Consider the following 15,581-nt stretch of genomic DNA (forward strand, 5'->3'; position numbering starts at 1 on the left):
GTGCTCGCACTAGTGTTTGCAGAGTTGGGGTTAGGGGTGCAGCTGGAGGGTTGGATTTTGCTCCTCCAGGCACTGAGGAGGGTCAAGTATGTTAATTCCTCTCCCAGACCCCACAGCACAGGCTGGGATCAAGGGCCGTGCAGTGATCCAGCTAGTAAAGTATCTCCAATGACCCAGGTTCATTCCTGACCTCCCTCCCGTGCTGTCTTTGTGGAGTTTGCACATTCCCCATGTGACTGAGTTTTCCCTGGGTGCTCCAGTTTCCTCCCACATCCCAAAGACCTACAGGTTGGTAGATTAATTAGCTGCTGTAAATTGCCCTGAGTGTACAGGTGGGTGGTAGAATTGCAAGAAAAATGGTGAGAATAGGTTACAGGTTCTGTTTCCCTCAGCACCTTCTGATTAATATGGGGGAAGCAAATGGATGTGTGGTGGGTATGAGTAAAGTCTAGGTTGAGTTTGGGTATAGTGGCCCCATAGCCAAGCACCCTGTTGACATTCATAGCAAAATGAAGAGGGGGGTGAAGAGAGGTGTTGGCAGAGTAACCATTCTTTTGTGGGGGAGGGCTGCAAAAATTAAGTGAGAATTGTGCATTAAAAGGAAGGCATTCTTATAATTTAGTGTTTAATTTTCCAAATGATCTATTTGTTTTAATTTTACATTTTGAGTTAACTTAACCTTCCCTTTTTTATTTTAGCTTGTGCTGGAAAACAGTAGCTCTGGGAAACAGTTTCTATATTGTTACATTTTCCATCCTCTACTTTTTAATTAAGCAAAAAATAGTCCCCAGGATGCATAACCCTCAGCCTGCCATGAGAAATTCCAGAAGGGAGGTGGAGACGAAAAGGAGGGTTTGTTGAACTTGAAGTGGATTTGAGATTGGTGGAGTTGTTCAAGCCTCCTCCCAACATCCAATCCCCTGCCCACAAATCATATTGGCCAACCTCAATACCCAGCACCTGCCACACACCATGCCATCCCAACCACCAAAAGCCTCTCCCTACCTTCTGAACTCCAAGCCCCTGACCCCTTCAAATCCATCACTCCCTCCACCCCAAGTCACTTTTCATGAACCAGTGCACCTCACTGTCTGACGACATTTGGCCTGACCCACAGTCTGTTAATGGGCCTCTGTTCTTGTGGAAAGTTTACTTTTCCATTTCTGCCCTCAAAAACAAAACATGTACTCTGCTCCCTTCCTTCCCCACGGTCCCTGCTCCATAACCTGGATTTCCTGGCCTGCCTTATGGAGATTTGCATCTTTCTTTAAAAATGTTGTATTGTTTAGCAAAATCAAAGTAGCAGGAATCTCCTGTTAAGCAATCAATTCTATTTAAGATTTAATATTTCATAAGCTGGTCAGAAAAGTTCTCTAACTTTTAAACTGTGTTGTATCTCCACACTGCATTATCAAAACTGATGCCATCGTGTGTTCCTAAAGCATATTCTGTGTCCTTTAATATGGTCCACAGTTGGACCCTGAGGGCCTGAGCTGTTTCTCAGGTTGTTCATTTATCAGCTTATCTTGTTCCTGTTGCCTGAAATCTGTGTGCTTCCAATATCCATTGATACATCTCAGGGTTGCTTTGATTAAGAACTTCGATGTCTTGTGGGTAAGTTTCACCAATAGCCACTCTCCACATCGACACAAATCTGTTTGCTGGGTTTCTCGGGTAATTGTGAGCATGTGTCTGATATCTGTTTGTCATTGCCTTTGCTGTTCCTTTCCCTCCGTTCCACCACCACTGTTACCTCTCTCCTTATCTGATTTCTCTCCTTTTTACCTCTTTCTCTCTCTTTTCTCTCTACCACTCATTTTATTTTCCCTACTCTTCCTTCTCTCCTTTCTTTCTCTACCCACCAATTGAAATTCAGTTAGAATGGATTTGCCCCCTCACCCATGCTGAGCCCTTGTCCCACACTGTCTTCTAGTGGTCACAACTGCCCTCCTCTATGACCTTGGATCAAGCTGTTGGGTGGGAGCACAAGTTCTGTATAAAATTCTGATCTGGTACTCAAACAACCACACGCAAGAAGAAATGTCTTCCACAGCCTCAGAATACCAATTTGATCCACAGCCACACTTGCAGTGTAATTACCATCATATTGTAGTTACGGCCACAGGGTTGTACACAACAAGCTGCCAGATGCAATGTAGACGAATCCCCAGCATGTATAGGAGTAGGCTTCAACAGCTCAGTCCTCTGACTTAATTGCTCTTAGATGAAGAAGCCACCTAATTTTAAAAAAACCATCGGGTAAATGCCATTGTACTAGGTTGAAGATGATCTAATCTCTTTGATCCCGTCAGCCCAGCATCACTGCCAAACAGGAGCCAAAAAGTGGAGTGCAAATGAATCATTGCAGGATCAGGGAGCAGCAGCACAAATGAATTAATCGCAACTCTACAGAAAAAGTAAATAGGCACAGTACTCTGAAGTAGGATTTGGACCTTGGATGGTAACTTCCCCTCCCTCCACCAGGGGGCAGGTGTGGCAAAGAATCAGCAGCCAACCTTTCAAGACTGTTGGGATGTATGAAGCTACTGTTGGAAATTGAAGTAGAAAGGGCAAGGGGAGGATGGGGATGGGTTAGGATGGAATGCCAAGAGTAAATGGGGCCATTTATAAAGGAAATATGAGTAGGTTCACTGAACAATCTATTAATTATTAATAAATTCTAAAGCAAATTGAAGGGAGGGAGAGACACCATCTGTGTTGGGGCAGAGGAACAATGGCTCCTAGTATTAAGATCTGAAGTGATGACTGGAGTCACTTCCTCACTCAAAGGGCAGAACAGTTCTGAAACTTTTTTTTCCCATTAAGCTTCTGCGGTCAAATGGTTGTCTCCAAGTTGCTTCCTGAGTAAGAGAGCAAGGCTGTGCTATCCTGATGAAGTTTTGGTATGGAGGATTTTGCAAAAGGTTTTTGTAGCTATTGAACTGGGCCTGGGGGAGTCGCAAGTAGAGACTTGGAATAGAGGTTCTACCCAGCCACATGGGGGTCCAGGGTACAAATGGCTGGGTTTTGTAATGATGTGGAGCCTCTGTAATGAAGCCAGAGGGAACGGTGTAGAGAAACAAGAATACACATTGCTGTAGCATCTCTCACTTCAAAGCAGCTTTGTCACCTTTGACCATTTTGACCCATTGACACTACTCCACACTTGAGTAGAACTGATGTTTCTCTGTCCCAGGTCCTTGACCAGTTCATATCATTCATATTTCTGATATGAGACTCCTGAAACTGGAAGAGATTTACCAGACAGACAAAAAAAGATTCAAGGATGTATTCAAAGCTGCCTCGAAGAAATGCAGCATCACTACTGACTCCTGGGCCATGACTGCTCAAAAGTGGGGAAGGAGCTATCAGGATGGTGTTGAGAGCCTTGGTGGGTGGTTGGGGGGGGGGGGGGAGGTGGGGGGGGGTGCGGTGGTGGGCAAGCAGCAGGAGCAAACAGACCCTGCATAAATATTGAAAGGAGTTAACCAGCTCAAAGTACCCAGCTGCCCACTGCCGCAGGCACTTCCTGTCCATCTGTGGAAGAGTCTGTGGTTTCTCTATTGGTCTCCTCAGAAAACTTGGAACCCACAAAACCAGAGTGGAAGCAAGTCATCTTGATGCTGAGGGACTGCCTAATAATGAAAAGAGCCTGCAAGTCATAACCTTGCTGTACACTGCAGCTGTTGCTCAGTTAGCAAGGCCATGACTGGGACTGGTGGGCAGAACAAAACAGGTTCTGCCCGGCCACATGGGGGTGCAGTGATCGGCTAATCCCAAAGGACTATTAGATTGCTCCCAGTGTCGACTTCTGACAAAATTGACCCTATGGCTGGTGACATCCAGGGCAAGCCTGGCAGGGTTGGAATTCCTTGGATAGGTGGGGCTTGCCCATCTGGAGCTGCAAAGCAAATGTATATCTCTATCAGGCACCTCCTCTTGCCCCATAGAAGAGTTTGCACTTCCCAAGTTACCCCCTCCCCTCACATTGATCAATGGACAGGTCATGTTTTCCAGAGTGGCTATTGTGAGGACCTTGTCCTTGGAGGGGTGCAATCTGCAAGTTAGATATTTGTCTTCATAACGTGCTCATCTCAAATCAGTGTTGGGTGTTCACTAAATCTCAACACCATGTAGGTGGGAGGGTAGTGTTATACTCTATACTTGTCTTCTCATCCATTCTCAATAATACTTTGATTTTTCTTTCCTCTCTTGCTCTCATATTTCCTTCCCTTTCCAGTTTTGGGGGTGGTCGTTTTAATTCTCCTTCTCCCTAGGCCTGTGTTTATCTGTTCCTTTCTGCCGCTTTCCATCTTTCTCTTCCCTCACTCCCTGATTCTGTTATGCTTGTTTTCTCTCCCCCTTCCCTCAAGCTGCCTTCCCCTTGTTCAGTTTTATTTCTCCTGCCACCATTGCCCCTCCCAAATGTTAACACAATTTCTGTGTAAAACAGAACTTTTTTCCCTATATTGTTATTTTAATTGTATTATGATTTGTAACTTTCATTTTATGTTGTGCTGCTTTTGTGAATCTCCCTGTGATACTTTAGTTTCTTTTGACCCATATGAGGTTGTGTTTTATTGCATGTAAAATGCATATCTGATTTTCTGTTGCCAAAGTACACGTTCCTTGTATGTCCTTTACTTCCTGCATGTGTAATTATTATAAATAAAAAGTAAATGCTGCTCATCACTTCCATCTTTAAAATGTTTTGTGTGCATTGTTTAAAAGTAGTGCCCAAGGCAAGACTAAGGTAAACACAGCTGGCTGCAACATAAAAACAGAAATGACACACTGTTACACCAGAGGTTAGAGGCTTGGCTGTTAGAGAAAGAGGGGGACTATGAGTGCACATTTTACTGTAGCTGAATGTCCTGTGGTCAGAATCTGTCACTATTCACTGCTGAGAGGACCTCTTTAATCTGAAAATCCAAGGTCCATTTGCTATTCTGAGGACTTGTGTGCACGCAATCCTGACCAATATTCCCATTGCACTACTGAGGGAGTACTACACCTATCAGAGCAGGAATGTGATACTATCAAAGGAACAGGCTGGAGAGAATACTATTGTCAGAGAACTGAGGGAGGGCCATTTTGTCCATCTTCAGCATCTGGGTATTGCTGACAGTCATCACTTATTGCCCATCCTTTTGAGAAGGTGGTGGTGTGCTAACTTCTTGAACCTCTGCAATGGTTTTGGTGATGGTACCCCCACCGTGTTGTTGGGGTGTGAGTTCCAGGATTTGGATCCAACTGTGATGATCTTGAGTGTACCGTCTGACAGCTCTAAACTTAAATCAAGACTTTAAGTTGTAAGTATCTACAAGTACCCTCACTTTAGGGAGATTTGTACTGTATCAACCCACACTTCAAGGACTAATTTACTTCACTACTTTAGTGTCTATGGGAAAAGTCCAACTGTCAATCACTGTTCCAAGCAGTGCCCCCTCCCCCCCTTCAACCAAGGAGGAGATGCTAACAAAGCAGTTTAAACAGTTTGTTTTGAGATGAGTTTAATTCTAATAATTCTTAACAAAGATTTGCAACTTAAAAAGGATTTCCAAACAAAAGTACAATTCTTACAAGTTTTAAAAAGTCATAGCAACAAGTTGCAGATGAGCAAGTTGCCTGTCGCTGAGGAATGAATTCTAGGTCTTTCCGTCACCCCTTTTCTCTGTCATTCCTAACTACCTTGACTGCCTGCTAACATTTATACTGTTTTTCCTCTAGTTGGTATCACTGGTTATGTGATGTTTCTCAACTACATTCATCAGGCCAGGTGGATGGAGTGGGCCAACAGGGACCCTCTTGTTTCTCTCGATTGATTAAGTCAAGAGGGTGAGCAAAGAATACTGGTTAGACACTTAACTTGGTGAACAACAATAATCTTGAACCTTGGACAGTTCCTGCTGCAGTGCTTAAAGCTGAGGATACCAATAAACCTTTCTGGGGTTTCTGTTGTTGTGCTAAAAAGCTGAGGTTAGCAATAAGCCCCTTGGGGCCTGGAAAGTGAATATCCATCACACAATGATAATGAAGGACTGATAATTTTACTTCTAAATCAATTATGTATGACTTGAAGGGAAACCTACAAGTAGTGGTGTTCTTCTGCCCTAGTGTTAGACATGGGTTTGGGTGGTGCTGTCAGGGTAGCTAGGTTGAGTAACTTGCATTTTGCAAGCAGTGCATTTTGTTGATAGTATACACTGCAGCCATGGCATACCAGTGCTGAAGTGAATGAATGTTAGGGATGGTGACTGGGATGCCATGTGGGCAGCTTCAGTGTGGCTAGCATCCAGCCTGTAGCCTCAGATGTACTCAGCCATGCAAGTGGAAATCAATCCATCTTGCTGCTGATTTATGCCTTTTAGATGGTGGAAAAGTTGTAGGGTGTCAGGTGGTGAGTTACTCACTAAATATCTAGCCTGCTCTCATATTTGCATAGCTGATCAAAATTGAGTTTCTGGTCAACACTGATCTCCAGAATATTGGTTGTGAAGGACTCAGCGATGGTAGTACTATTGAATGTCAAGGGTAGGTAGTCGGCCTCTCTCTTGTTGGAGATGATTATTGCCTTGATGCCATGTTCGACAAAATGATGTCAAGGGTAGCTCTCCCACCTCACCTGTAGAATTCAGCTCTCTGGTCTGTGTTTGGACCAAGACACCAATAGATCTGGAGCCAAATGGTCCTATCCTTCAGAATCCCCTCCAGTAACTTGCCCACCATTGATGTCAGATTCACCGGCCTGCAGTTCCAGGTTTGTCTTTGCTGCCCTTAAATAATGGTACATTAGCCACTCTCCAGTCTTCCAGAGCTTCAGCTGTAGCTAAAGATGAAGCAAAAATCTCTGCAAGGCCTGAGGATGCACTTGATCAGGCCTAGGAAATTTATCCACCTTAATATGCTTTAAGGCCATCAATACCTACTCTTTGGTAATTCCTATGTGGTCCAAGACATCAATTACCGCAATTCCTGAGCATCCATGATCTTCTCCACAGTAAAAAAAAATTGATGAGAAATACTCATTTGAAAATCTCACCCACCTTCTGTGGCTCCATTCGTAGACGTCTGTGCTAATCTTTAAGAGGACCTATTCTCTCCCTTTCCACCCTTTTACTCTTAATGTACCTGAAAAATCTCTTGGGATTTTCCTTAACCTTGCCTGCCAGATTTATCTCATGCCCTCTTTTTTCCCTCCTGATTTCCCTTATACTCAGAGGGTTTTATTTGTTCCCGATTGCCTGATGTATGACCCCTTTTCCTAAGTAAAGCTTCAATACCTCTCATCAGTCATAAACTTGCCAGTTTTGCCATTCACCCTAACTTGAACATGCTGTCCCTGGACTCTTGATACTCTACTTTTAAAAGCCTCCCACTTGCCAGTCGTTCCTTTACCTGCAAGCAGTGACACCCAGTTGACCTCTGCAAGATCCTATCTAATGCCTCCAAAATTGGCCCCACCCCAGTTTAGGACCTTAATCTGGGTACCTTTCTCCATAACTATTTTAAAACTATAGAATTATGATGATTGGCCCCAAAGTGCTCTCCAATTGACACTTCAGTCACTTACCATTCTTCATTCCCGAAGAGGAGGTCCAGTGTTGCATCCTCTCTAGTAGGGCCCTCTACGTATTGAGTAAGGAAACTTTCATTTAACAGATTCCACCCTGTACAAGCCCTTTGCACTGTGGGTGACCCAGTTAATATTAGGGACATTAAAAGCTCCCTCTAATTCTACCCTATTATTCTCATAACCACATATCTGCTCCTCTAATTCCCGCTGACTATGGGGGGGGGGTGGTGGCGGGGGGAGAGGCCTATAATACATTTCCATCAAAGTGATCATCCCCTTCTTGTTTCTACCCATATAGCCTCTCTGAACAACTCCCCAAGACTATCCTCTCTAAGCACTGCTATATCCTCCCTCATCAAAAACACAGCTCACCCCTCCTCTCTTACCTGTACCACTTGTCACACCTGTAGCATCTGTATCCTGGAACATTGAGCTGCCAGTCCTGTCAACCATATTCCTGTTATGACTGTAATAAGGCTATTGATGTGTAAGTGCTGCTTGATAAGCTTCCATAACTTTGCTGATGATTGTGAGTAGAATTAGCTGGACTGGATTCTTTTAGTGAACAGGACATACCTGGGCAATTATTCCTATTGTTAGGTAGATAGCAATATTATAAATTGTACTGGAACAGCTTAGCTAGAGATACAATTGGCCAGGGCAACCAAGGAACAGCTGTGGAATAGGCTACCATAGAATTGAGGAATAGGGAAGAGTATTGTCTTTAGTACATCTGGCCATCTTCCTGCACATTCATCTACAGAGTCCTGTGTTGGAAGTGGCCCCATTCTGCTGCAAGAAATGGACTCATCACACTGGCAGAGATCATAGCAAGTGAATTGCAAGAAGCTATAATGACAGCAATATACTTATGCACAGTGGCACAGCTGGAGGTGCTACCTAACAGCTCCAGCGACACAAGTTCAGTCCTGACCTCATGCTGCCTGTAGAGTTTGCAGCTTCTCACTGTGGCCGCTTGGGTTTCCTCCCACATCTCAAAGACTGCAGGTTAGTGGGTTAATTAGCTGCTGTAAAGTGCTGCTAGTGTAGGTGAGTGTAGGATGTGGAGTGAATAAATGGGGATTAAATAGGATTGGTGTGGAATGGTGCTTGGTGGTTGTCGTGGGCTTGGTAGGCTGAAGGATGTGTTCCAGAAATGTAAAGAACAAGACACTGATAGATCAGTGGGGATCTTTCCACATCTTGCTGATTTGAGCAGTGTTTACTCTTTCTTTTTGAGAGTTCTAAATGCAGGTTCTCCTCTGCACCTTTAACCACAAATTTCCATCACTGTGTTCTAGACAATGTCAATAGATACACACGACTCCTCAAGAAAATGACAGGCATACTGCTAAGGATCATGCCCAGAAGGGCCAATTTCCCATTGGTTGCAAATTGTCTTGGAAATGATCACCAATATCATTTAACTTCTGTGAAATGGCTTTTATTTGCAATTTGTGTAAACTAACATACAGACAGATCCCATTTCCAGCCATTTATTTCCTCAGAGTCCACTTCACCACCAGCTTTTGATCAGCAAACTTGGATAGGTCAATCCTTAATTTACATTTGAGTTACTGATATAGATAGTAAGCAGCTGTGGGACCCACATTAATCCTGCAGTGCCCCACCAGTAATAGTTTTATTACTATTCTGTTCATTTAATAACCTGCCAACTATGCTCATATTGCTCCTCGCCACCCTCCCCATCAATGTTGCTTGTCTTAATCGTGCTTAAGAACCCCTTGTGTAACATTACATACAATATTTATTTAAAAATTAATAATGGAAAACAACAAGATGGAAAATAAGTTAAACTGGTATTTTGCATCAGTCTTCACTACAGAGGACGGAAAATGCTGGAAACACTGGAGGTCAGGCACCACCTGTGAAGAGTTGACATTTCAGGTCAAAGACCCTTTGTCAGAACTGGGGAAGAGCGAAAACAAGTTAGTTTTAAGTTGTGGGGGGGGGGTGGTGGTGTGGATTGGACAAAGGAAGTATCTCTGGTCAGGTTAGGCCCTGAAACGTTAACTTCCCTTCTCTTTCCACAGATGCAACCTAACCTGTTTTTCCTGCATTTTCTGTTTTTGTTTCAGATTTCCAGCATCTGCAGCATTTTAAGTTCCGTGCCCGACAGATAATACAAGTAACATCTCAGAGATAGCTGTAAATCAAGAATTTGAAGGAAGTGAGATCTGGAAAATTATAGTTATCAGCACAGTGTGACGGTACAGAGCAAATTGTCAGGGTTATAGGTATTGATGTACTTAAAGCTAGGAATTTCAAAAAAGTGGCTAGTTAATGCACTGGTTTCAACTTCCCAAAAATGCCAAGATTCAGGTAAGGTTCTATTAGATTGGAAAATACCAAATGCAACTCCTTTATTCAAAGTGAAACAGAAAGCAGGAAACTATGAACCAGTTGGCTTTATATCTGTCAAAACAAAAATGTTACAAGTTATTAATAAAGAGGTTAGAGCAGTAATCAGGCAAACTCAGCAAGGTTTTGTGAAAGGGAAAATCATGTTTGATCAATTTATTAGGAGTTTTTTGAAGAAGGAAAATGTGTCATGGATAAAGGGAAACCAGTGGATGTAATATTCATAGATTTCTAGAGGCATTTGACAAGGTGCTACAGGTTATTGTGGAAAATAAAGGTTCATGGAGGGATCATATTGGCAGAGAAAGGATTGACTAACAAGAGTGCAGTCATAAATGGTTTTCTAGTTGACAAGATGCAATGGGTCACAGGGTTTAACATTAAGGATTCACTATTTGTAATTTATATAAATGAACTAAAGCTATAGTTATTACATTTCAATACAGGAGACCTCTCAGCCCATGGAATCTATGATGGCTCTCAGCACTATTCCATTGGTCTCATTTATTTCCCTGTAACCTATTTCTCCAGTGTGGCATGTGAATCCCACCACCATCCCTCCCCCCTCCCCCCCCCCACCTACACTAGGGGGCAATATACAGTAGCCAATTAATCTACCAGAATGCCTTTGGGGTGTGGGAGGAAATTGGAGCCACTGGGGCAAACCCAGACAATCACAAGGAGGGTATGGAACACTACACAGACATCACCCAAGATCAGCACTGAACCTGGGTCCCTGGAAGTGTGAGGCAGAAGCTCTACAATATTAAGGTTAGAAAGTAAGTTGTGAAGAGGAAAAGGAGGCTGCAAAGAGATACAAATAGGATAAGTGGGCAAAGATCTGGCAAGATAAGTATAATGCGGGGAAATGTGAAATTATTTGTTTTGGAAGGGAAAATAAAGTTTATATGTAAATAGTGAGAGACTACAGAGCTCTGAGATAGGGTGTTGTGCATGATTCACAAAAAGGCTAGTGTGCAGGCATAGCAAGTAATTAGGAAAACCAACAGAATGTTTTCATTTTATTACTTGGGAATTGAATATAGAAATAGGAAGGTAATGCTTCAGATATATAGGTAACTGGTGAGCGCATCTGGAGTACTGTGTATAGTATTAACCTCCTTGTTTAAGGATGTTGGGGTCAGTTCAGAGAACGTCGACTAAATATCTGGAATGGTGAAGTTGTCCAATGAGGCTTGTATCTGCTAGAGTTTTAGAAGAGTTAGAAGGACTTGATCGAGACATACAAAATTCTGAGGGGTTTTGACAAGGTGGGTGTGGAGAGGATGTTTCCTTTGTGGGAGAATCTAGAACTAAGGGATCACTGATTAAGATTAAGAAATGGGCCGTTTAAGACAGGGATGGTGAATTTTTTTTCTCTCAAGGTGTTGCATCTTTGGAATTCATTCCTGAATGGGTGGTGGAAGTAGTCTTTGAATATTTTTAAGGGGGTGAAAGGTTGCTGCTGATAGAATGTGGAGCTGAGGTTATAATCAAATCAGCCATGATATTAATTGGCAGAGCAGAATCAAGGAACTCCTAATGAATATGAAATCACTCAGAGGAGAGACTGTTTCCAATTGATCCTAGTTTGTACATTTGTAAATGCACTACAGCTACTGGCCCCAACTTATCTATTATGCTGTAACCTTAACATCCATGTGGGCTTTACTTAACCATACCATAGTTGTCTTGGGGGCAGCACAGTAATGTAGCAGTTAGTGTAACGTTATTACAGCGCCAGTGACCTGGGTTCAATTCCCATTGCTGTCTATAAGGAGTTTGTACGTTCTCCCCATGTCTGCATGGGTTTGCTCCAGTTTCTCCCACATTCCAAAGACGTACAGGTTAGGAGCTGTGGGCAAGCTATGTTGGCATCGGAAGAGTGGCGACACTTACGGGCTGCCCCCAGCACATACTCCGTAACACAAAAAGACACAATGTACATGTGACTAATAAATAAATATCTTATCTAAGTGCACTGTCAGCAAATGCACAATAATAATCTTAACACTTTCCCTCCTACTGATGTTGGGCTAACTGTTGCTTCTCTGTTGAATAACTGGATTACATTTTCTGTTTTCCACTCCATTTGACTATACAAAAGCTAAATCTAAGAGGGGTCCAAACTAACACACTCATTTTCTTTTTGGTCCCATCTTTTCAAACCTGAGCCTTCAGAAACAGTGATCAGTCAGTTTATGTATTATTTTTGAGCCCCAACTCTCCCAAATATTTTACATATAAACTCCATTTGTGCTCCTCTCTACAAATTCCTAACCTTGTGACTAGGTGGAGAGACTGCTTCCCAACTGTTTAGGTTGGGTCATATGACTGCAAAGCAACAAATCTACGTTGAGATAGGTTGGCACCTTGAGTACTGGCTATGTGGAATTTATACATTCTCCCTGTGATCTCTCGTGTCCCAAAGTTGTGCAGGTAGGGTAACATTACCCCAAGTGCAGTCTAATGGCAAAACAATCAAAGAACAGTTGATGGAGCAAGTAAAGAGAAAAAATTTGAGGGTTTCAGGAAGATAAGATAGGCAGTGGGTTTGTACTATTGTGTGCTGGCATGGACCCAATGGGATGAATGGTCTTGTGTGTCATAAGTAGGTTAAGAGATCAACTCATATTTCCTACCAAGCCACAGCTGATTTTAGTTGCTAGTTACATTAAGCAGCTGGTAACAACATTAAGAGGAGCTCAACTTATTTTGCTCCTCCTTCCCTTCCAGAGACCATTGACGAGGCAGAGCGCCAGTGGAAGATGGAATTTCATCGGTGGAGCTCCTACATGATGCACTGGAAGAACCAATTTGACCACTACAGCAGGCAAGAGCGCTGTGCTGAGCTGTGAGCTTTGCATTGCAGGTAGCCGTGAGGCAGAGAGCAGAGTCTGATACTGACCAGACACCCAGTCTAGTTCCTGGTGACACTACATGGCCCTCTGCACCTACCAACAAACCTTGCCTTTGAGACTGCTCCAATGCAACCCATCCCTCCCCTACCTGGACTCAGTCACACAACCTACTCCTCTCATGCAATCTCACCATCACTCGTAAATCTTCGGCTGCCACTCCTATGGCCACACATCTGTTTACTGTTGTCTTACTGTCCTCCAGCCCACCCACTGCATGTTTCTGTCACGCCAAACATTCTCTCTCATGTGCACTCAGATCAATTTTCTCTCCCCCAAACACTTTCCCCTCCCCACTCTCTGCCATTATCCTCATCACCCACTCTCTATCTCTCCCCATATCTTGCTCCACTCTTACTCCTTTCCCAATATTTAACCCCTCCACCTCTCGCTATCTATCCCAGCTTCCCCTCCCTTGTTCCGCTGTGCTCCCTCCTGTATCTACTGACATCCCACATCCTTCCACACTCTCCCCAATTCACACCCCACCCCCTTCACTCCCATCTCCCCCAGTACCCCCTCCTGTTTCATCCCAAACAAAGATCCTAGCTCCCCAAAAGGCCCCTCACTAGGACATTCAGCCATGGATTGAAATAGTAGAAACCTGTTTCATCCCTTGAATCTCCATCACTATTCATTATGAACGTGGCTGATTCTCTGCTACAAGCCTACTTCCAATCATTAGATCTTCTGATCTACCCAACAATCTATTGATTCCAGCCTTGGATAGACTCATTCACATAACCCTCATGTTCTCTTGGGGGGGGGGAGGGGGAGAGAGAATTCCAAAGATTCACAACCTTTTCAGAGAAGAAATTTCTCCCCATCACAGTCCTAAATAACCAACCCCAGATCCTGACACCCCCACCCTACCCATTCTGGATCTCCAACCAGGGCAAAGAGCATCCACCCTGCTCATCCCTCACAGAACCCTGTACATTCAGCGAGATCACCTCTCATCCCAAACTTGAATAAAAGCCAGGCTTCCTCACTCTCTCATGGCAGGTCAAATCCTTCCCATCCCAGGGCTTTCTCTGGTGAATTTATATTGCACTGACTCCAAGGCCAGTATACCCATCCTTGGGTGTGGAAACCAAAACTGCATGCAGTCTCATCAAAGTACTGTGTGATCTCAGCAATACTTCCCTGCTCTCTCTAACTCTGCTTCCCTCTGAGAAAGACCGAGGCAGCAGATTACTTACTGTAACTGCTGCTTTATTTTATACCTTTTTGTAATGACAACCTAGATCCCTCAGTATACCAAAACTTACTAGATGCTCAGCATTTGGGGCAGCACCAAGGCACAGCTACTAGAGCTACTGCCTCAGCAACAGAGACCTGGGTCCAATCTGACCTCTGGTGTTGTCCGCGTGGAGTTTGCACTTTCTCCCTCTGACCGCGTGGGTTTTCTCGGGGTGCTCCAGTTTCCCTCCCACGTTCCCAAAGACGCAAGAGTTGGTAGTTAATTGACCGCTGTAAATTACACCCGGAGTAGCGGATGGTGGAATTTGGAAATGGGGGATGGTGGGATGGGAGTTGATGTCAATATGTTAAAGAAAAAAAAATTAGTGGAGGAATGGGATGGATCTGTGAGCCAGCATAGACTTAATGGGCCAAATGGCCTCCTATGGCATAAGGGAACACGTTCTTTCGCCCTGCTAATCAACACTAGGTCTCTGCTTTGCTCTATAGCCTCCCAAATGTTGTCCACGTATGAACCATCACCTCCACATCTCTGCTGCACTTTGAGTACTGTGTCCACCCCTACTTATTTCATTTACCAGGACACTGATCCCAGCCCAGATTACATTGGACCCATCCCACAGAATAGCTCTCTTGCACCATAATGCCAATTTATATGTCTTAGATAACAATCCCAAGATTACAGTCTAGAGAGGGTGCAGAAAAGATTCACAAGGATGTTGCTGGAAATGGAGGGCTTGAGTTACAGGAAGAGACTGGATAGGCTATAAATGTTTTCCCTGGAACAAAGGAGGTTGAGGGGTGACCTTATAGAGGTTTATAAAATAAAAAGGTTTATAAAATCATGAGGGGCATGTACAACTCTATGACTATTATAGACAAGAAGCATGTTTCACAACATTGGAAATACAGTGTGATAAACAACAACAGCCAGGACATCAATTTGGTTTATCCAGTACAATTGTCAGTATCGCTGGTGATGTTATGCCAATCTGGAAATTTGACTGGCGCTCTTCCTGCACTCACGCATCCTTGTGACCCTGATACAATTTCCATGTCAGTTACGCAGGGCATGTTATCATTCAGCATGAAGGGGTTATCATTCAGCATGAAGGGGTACTTGGCTCCTGTTACTCCCGCGACACCATCTTACCAGCCAGACAGTACTTCCCTAGGTCCTTGGGCTCCATTCACCACACTAAAACACTACCTCCACAGAACCTGCCCACTCTAACCAATCCACTCCCCCTCATTGCTGTTCCTAACTCTCCCCCACAATAATTTCACAGCATTCAGTCCCTCCCCAACTCCCACAGCCATCCTCTAATTCCAGTTTTCTTCCCCAGCCCCCAAACAGAGCTCCGAACTCCCCCACTTGCTAGGTCCAATAAGCTTCTGGCCTTGGAAAAAGCAGACCAGGTAGCAATTTCTTGCCTGTGAAATGTGCAGCCTTCAATCCAATGTGGCCAAAACAGAGATTTTATGTGGTGAATCAATGACCA

General features: G+C 43.8%; 2 protein-coding genes across 5 annotated transcripts in view; one reads left to right on the forward strand and one right to left on the reverse strand.

Annotated features, from left to right (window-relative positions):
* ache (acetylcholinesterase) overlaps positions 1-13,230 on the forward strand; it is a 128,922-nt gene extending 115,692 nt beyond the window's left edge. For 3 of the 4 annotated variants that reach the window (XM_052044493.1, XM_052044496.1, XM_052044495.1), the window contains one exon: positions 12,695-12,937. In XM_052044493.1, the coding sequence (XP_051900453.1) occupies positions 12,695-12,816 (122 nt within the window). In that variant the 3' untranslated portion in view covers positions 12,817-12,937. Of the gene's footprint in view, positions 1-12,694 lie in introns of all 4 variants that reach the window. The other variant, XM_052044494.1, reaches the window with a different exon arrangement.
* The window catches only part of znhit1 (zinc finger, HIT-type containing 1), a 39,737-nt gene that overhangs the window by 13,093 nt on the left and 11,063 nt on the right, over positions 1-15,581 (reverse strand). The window lies entirely within an intron of this gene.

The sequence above is a fragment of the Pristis pectinata genome, chromosome 37 (assembly GCF_009764475.1).
Source record: "Pristis pectinata isolate sPriPec2 chromosome 37, sPriPec2.1.pri, whole genome shotgun sequence".
NCBI classification, from domain to species: Eukaryota; Metazoa; Chordata; class Chondrichthyes; order Rhinopristiformes; family Pristidae; genus Pristis; species Pristis pectinata.